The sequence below is a fragment of the Rhinopithecus bieti genome, unplaced genomic scaffold, assembly GCF_001698545.2.
Source record: "Rhinopithecus bieti isolate Rb0 unplaced genomic scaffold, ASM169854v2 scaffold_32081, whole genome shotgun sequence".
Lineage (NCBI taxonomy): Eukaryota > Metazoa > Chordata > Mammalia > Primates > Cercopithecidae > Rhinopithecus > Rhinopithecus bieti.
The window spans coordinates 6,571,181-6,577,180 of record NW_016814436.1 but is presented as its reverse complement, the minus strand read 5'-3'; the positions used below and the strand labels follow the sequence as shown (position 1 = coordinate 6,577,180).

The following is a 6,000-nucleotide window of genomic DNA, read 5'->3' as shown; positions in this document are numbered from 1 at the left end:
AGGGACCGTGGCAGCTGCGGGATTGGCCGGTCTCCTCGCTCTGCACCTCTGCGTGTGTGTGTGTGCGTGTCTGTGGTCGTGGTCGCCTGCGACGCACACACGCGTGTTCAGTGCAATTCGGCACCATGTGATATGCTCGGGGTGGGAGCCCGTGGCTCCTGGACGCCTGTCCTGTTGTGCTAAGTCCCTCAGGACCGGGATGTGGGAACCGGGCGAGGGTGACAAGCCGGCACTGCCCACCCTGGATGCAGAAGCCCTTGGCAGCAAGTCTGGTCCCCGAAGGTCAGAACCTCCTGAGGCCACCGCCCTTTCTTTCCTCCCCAATCGTCCACCCGGCTCTTAAAAAACCCGCTGGATCGTCCAGCTTGGCCAGGCTTCCCGAGGGGAGGTGTTCCCATTTGTACCTTGAAGTAGAGACTACTAGAAGCAGAAAAGGAAGTCCGCCAGAGTCCCCCCACCGTTCACATTAAATATCTCACAATAAAAACGCCATACAAAAGTGTGAAGTCATTTTTTGGCATAGTGTCTGCACTGGCAAGAAGGGAGGAGTGGAATACTTATCGGCTCTTCCAAATAAGACAAGAAACGGCTTCAGTCGTTCAGTTGAATGATTCAGCCCCAAAGAGAAAACCTGCCAAATGCCCTCCCCAACAGGGTTGCAGATCCACCCTGCCCAGAAACTCCATGAGGAAAATGCATCAACGGCAACTGAGTCCAAGAGATTGGCAAAAGGAAGGAGGCAGCCTCGAGGGCCCCAGAGACGGAGCAGGAAGGGCAGAGGCCCTGGCGGGGATCACTGCAGCGTCCCAGCACCCAGACACGCTCACCTCTGACAATGTCTTTCAAGTTAAACAGCTGCAATTCGTAACCCTAATAATACTGACAGAAAGGGGCCCAGGCGGTTCTGCAAAGGCGACGGGGTGCCCCAGGCCCACCCGCCCACCCCAGGTGGACCTCCTAGGAGAGTGGGGCATCGGGAAACTACCTAGATCCGCTACCCCGCTTCTCGTCCCAACTACCTCTACCACTCAGCTAGTCCGTGTGTTCTCAGCTCCCCTCCCACAGGACACCAAGAGACGGTGCCCTCAGCGGGGACTGCATGCTCGGCAGTGCGCTTGTCCCTCCACAGCCTCAGCCTGCCCCTCCAGTGGGCCAGAGGGAGGCCGTGGAGAGCAGGGCCTGGAAGCCGGAGGCCCAGGCAGCCCTGAGGTGGCCGGGGGTGGGGCTGTGTGCCACAGCCTGTCGTACTCCCACCTGGCTCCTCGGTACCTCCTGTGAGTGTAGAGGGCACAGGGCCGCACCCCCACCTGGTCTTGGCTCTAGGCCTCTCCCCCAGCTCTTTCTCCCTCCTCTCCTCTGTCTGGTTAATTTTTGTCGGAAATTCATAGTGTTTATGAATTAAGGCCGACAGAACCCCCAGGCTGGGTAAGCAGGGTCCTGATAACTTTCCGTGGGTGTGAAGACTGGTCCCTCGGGGTCAGTTGTGGCCCTGGGGGTGCTGGAGGGTAGGGTGTGTGGCTGCCACTGAGGGCTTGGTCCAGGGCCCGGCCAGCAGTGGGGCGGGGCTAGTGGTCGCCATGGTGACCTGGAGCAGCTGCTCGCCCTGTATCAGTCTCAGGAGGGCCCGCAGGCGGTCCAGGGATGACTGGGTGCCCCTCTGGCGGGCCAGCAGGTTTGTCTTCAACTCCAGGCATTTCTGTTGGGGCAGAAGGTCAGGGGAAAGGGTCTTAGCATTCGGCTCTACAGCCATCCTGGGGCAGCCACCGTCTGGGCCCCTCTCCCCTCCACTGCAAAGGCCTGCAAGAAACCAGGCTGAGGGTTTCACAAAAGCCAGGCAGTGGTACAAATGCAACTAAAGAGCAGCCAGACCCACAGGAGATGATGCTTGTTTTGCAACTTAGGGCTAGAAAAAGTGTGCCTCTGCCTGGGAACGTCCTCCCCATGGCTGTGATGTGACCTCCTCCTCCTCGCTAGCTGCCCACACTCTTCCTCCTCCTGCTGGCCAACCTGCAGCAGCCTCGGAGACCTTTCGCTTCCCGGCCGCCTTTCTGCTCTTTCTCTTGCCTGCTATGCTGTGTGGTCTTTTCCAGTCTCTCTACATACCACCACCACAAGGAAAAGCAGTAAAGGACTGATGCCTAGAGTCCCACATCCATCTGCTCTGGGTTAAATACTGCTTGGGCAAATAACCTCCCCAAGATGGTTTCTAAAATGATTATAGGGACAATCACAAAGCCTCTTCATAGCATTATAGAGAGGATTAAATGAGACACTGCATTTAAAGAGCTTCCCCAGGACCCATTACCATCCTCTAACACATCATCACCATCACTGTGATCATTATTACCATCACCATGATCACCATGATCACCATTATCACCACCACCACCGTGATCAGCACCATCAGCACTACCACCATAATCACATTATCATCACCACCATCACCATCACTGTGGTCTGCATCATCACCACCATCACCACCATCATCATTACAACCATCACCATCACCATCACCACCCCATCACCATAATCACCACCACCATCACCATCACTGTGGTGTGCATCACCACCACCATCACCATCATCATTACAACCATCACCACCACCACTACCACCATCACCACGATCACCATTATCACCACCACCACCATCACCATAATCACCATTATCATCACTACCATCACCGTGGTCTGCATCACTGCCACCATCATCACCATCATCATTACAACCATCACCATCACCACCACCACCACCACCACCATCACTGTGATCAGCACCATCACCACCATGATCACCATTATCATCATCACCACCATTAGCATCACAGTGGTCAGCACCATCACCATCGCCATCATCACCACCATCACCACCACCACCACCATCCTCATCATCATTAAACCATCACCACCACCATCACTGTGATCAGCACCATCATCATTACCACCATCACCATCACCACCATCACTATATCACCATCATCACCATCACCATCATCACATCACCACTATCACCGTCACTGTGATCAGCACCATCACCACCGCCACAACCACCACTATCATATTCCCATCACCACTATCATCACCATCCCCATGACTGCCATCACCATCATCACCACCACCACAACCATCATCTTCATTATCTTGTCAATCTCCATCCTATGGAGGAGGAATTATGTTCACTTTACACAAGAGCAAACAGATTCAGAAGTCAGGGCCCTGCCAAGGGGCCTGAGCAGGGGCACAGCCAGCGTGCTATCAATGGCTTGGTAAGTATTTGTTGAGTGAGTCACAGCACTGCCTTCTCCATGTACTGGCTTGCTGGGGGATGCTGGGTGACTCTGTCTTCTTCCTGGGCCTTATAGGTGAGCAGTGAAGCTCTGGATCTACACCTGTGGTTCTAAGGACACATCTACCTGCCCCCACAGGCAGGTGTGGTGCACACCTGCACTGCTGAAGTCAGCCTGGACCTACACCTGTGGCTCCAAGGACACATCTGCCTTCCTCAAGAATTCCCTGGTGCACACCGGCACTGAGGCCAGCCTGGATCTACACCTGTGTTTCTAAGGACACATCCGCCTGTCCCCCAGGCCCTGGCTCCTTCCTGCACTGCTGAGGCCAGCCTAGATCTACAGCTGTGGTTCTAAGGACACATCTGCCTGTCCTCCAGACCTAGGGCACACCTGCAGGGCTGAGGTCAGCCTCCCCCAGGCCCCGGGGCACACCTGCAGGGCTGAGGTCAGCCTCCCCCAGGCCCCGGGGCACACCTGCAGGGCTGAGGTCAGCCTCCCCCAGGCCCCGGGGCACACCTGCACGGCTGACGCCAGCCTCCGGTCCCGCTCCTCCAGCTGCTGGTGCTCGTTCTGCAGCTCACTGCCTCGTTGTAGCAGCTTCTGCTTCTCCTCTTCTTTGACTAGGAAAGAGAAGGCCAGGTCCCCAGAGAGGGGCAGGTAAGGAACGGCTGGGCTGTAGAGTAAATGGGAGGGGCAGAAGGGATGGAACCAAGGCCTAGGTCATCCACCTGAAGGAGCCAGTGGCTGTGGTCAACTGCACAGGACCTGGAGCCACTCTCCCCTGGCCATACTTGCCCCAGACACAGGATCGGTCGCAGGGTCCCACTTTTCAGTGCTCTGGCCCGGAAGGGAATGGACCTACCCGTCCTCCCACAGGACAAGGTGAGCCCAGAGGCCTGGGTGGGGGAGGAGGGGGAGCAGGGACCCTTTCCCACTCCTCAAGGATGCCTCACCTGTCTTGTGGGTGACATAAGAGTGCACGATGGCCAGCATCCCAGTCCAGGGCACACCCTCATCTTTCTTTAAGGCCTGGGGAGCAGATGGGGAAATGAAAAAGTGGACAGACCCGGGACCTGCTGGGACTGGCCACACCCTGGCTGTGTAACCCTGAGAGGGCACGCCCTGAGCCCCAGGGTCCTCACCCGAGACCGGGAGCTGGAGCTGCACCTGCCTTATGGTCCGGCTCACAGAGGCTACACGATAAGATCAGCTCCATGAAGCAGGAACGTTCTGGGCCTCTCCCCCTGCTCATCACCAGGGCCCTGAACAGGCAGCAGGCTCAAATACTTCTCGAATGAATGATCACTTGTCTTCCTCCCACGTCCAGAAGACCTGAAGGCGGCAGCCCCAGGCACGCCAGAGACAAATGGGGAGACTCGCTGCCCCCTACACTGTGCTGAAGTGGGGAACAGAATCCTGTTCCCTCTCCACATGCCCTCAAAAGTTGTGACCAAAAGAAAGAAGAAAAAAGCAAGAAGAGGCAAAAAAAAAAAAAAAAAGAAAAAAAAAAAGCTGGGCATTAATCCCAGCAGTTTAGGAGGCCAAGGTGGGAGGATTGCTTGAACCCAGAAATTCAAGATCAGCCTGGGCAACAAAGTGAGACCCAACCTCTACAAAAAATTTAAAAACTAGCTGGCCATGGTGGTGTGTACCTGTGGTCCCAGCTCCTCAGGAGGCTGAGGTGGGAAGACTGTTTGAGCCCCGAAGGTCAAGACTGCAGTCAGCTGTGCTCATGCTCCTGTACTCTAGCCTGGGCAACACAGCAAGACCCTGTCTACCAAAAAAAAAAAAAAAAAAAAAAGGATGGGCAGGCAGCCCCACAGGGAACAGCCTGACAGCAGCACCTGCCCACCACATCCACTGCCCTTGATCCCCATAGAACCAAGGACGATGGGAACTCACAATAGTTAATACTTTTTGAAATAAAGTATTAAAACCCCCGGGCTGGGCGCAGTGGCTCATGCCTGTAGTCCCAGCACTTTGGGAGGTCAAGGTGGACAGATCACCTGAGGTCAGGAGTTTGAGACCAGCCTGACCAACATGGTGAAACCCCGTCTCTACTAAAAATACAAAAAATTAGCTGGACGTGGTGGCTTATGCCTGTAATTACAGCTACTTGGAAGGCTGAGGAAGGAGAATCGCTTGAACCAGGAGGCAGAGGTTGCAGTGAGCTGAGATCATGCCATTGCACTCCAGCCTGGGCGACAAGACTGAAACTCCATCTCAAAAAAAAAAAAAAAAAAAAGAAAGAAAGAGAGAAAGGTAACTCCCTAAGACCACACAAGTCCTGCATCTGTGGAAGGCACACTTTTGAAGCCCAGCACTGCTGCCACCTGCCACCCACCACACTCAGGGGCCACACTCCCAGGCGTTTTCTCCCAGGGTTTTTACTCTGCAGTTTTTCTCAGATGGCTGATTCCCAAACTATACAGCAGCTGTAAAGCCTGTTTTTTATTTTTATCATTTAATTCCATATAGTGAACAAGATCCAAAGAATCACACTTTTTGTAAAAACCTGTTGGATGCTGACGGAGTATCTCACTGAGTGTAGAGCTGGGATCTTCCACCATCTCCTGCTGCTGTGAGGAGAGGCTGTTTCCCCTCTAGTCTTTTGTAAATAAAGGGTGTGGGGCTTCTCTGTGCGCAAAACTTTATCCCTATTTGGATTATTTCCTTAGACTAGATTCCCCAAAGCAAGATTCAGGTTTTTA

General features: G+C 54.5%; 1 protein-coding gene across 1 annotated transcript in view; it reads right to left on the bottom strand.

Annotated features, from left to right (window-relative positions):
- Positions 1-3,080: 3,080 nt before the first annotated feature.
- The window catches only part of PHF21B (PHD finger protein 21B), a 37,759-nt gene continuing 34,839 nt past the window's right edge, over positions 3,081-6,000 (bottom strand). Inside the window, exons 9-11 of the mRNA XM_017850841.1 lie at positions 4,243-4,318; positions 3,806-3,909; positions 3,081-3,155 (exon numbers count right to left, since the gene is read on the bottom strand). Coding sequence (XP_017706330.1) covers positions 3,144-3,155; positions 3,806-3,909; positions 4,243-4,318 — 192 coding nt within the window. The 3' untranslated portion in view covers positions 3,081-3,143. The remainder of the gene's footprint in view (positions 3,156-3,805; positions 3,910-4,242; positions 4,319-6,000) is intronic.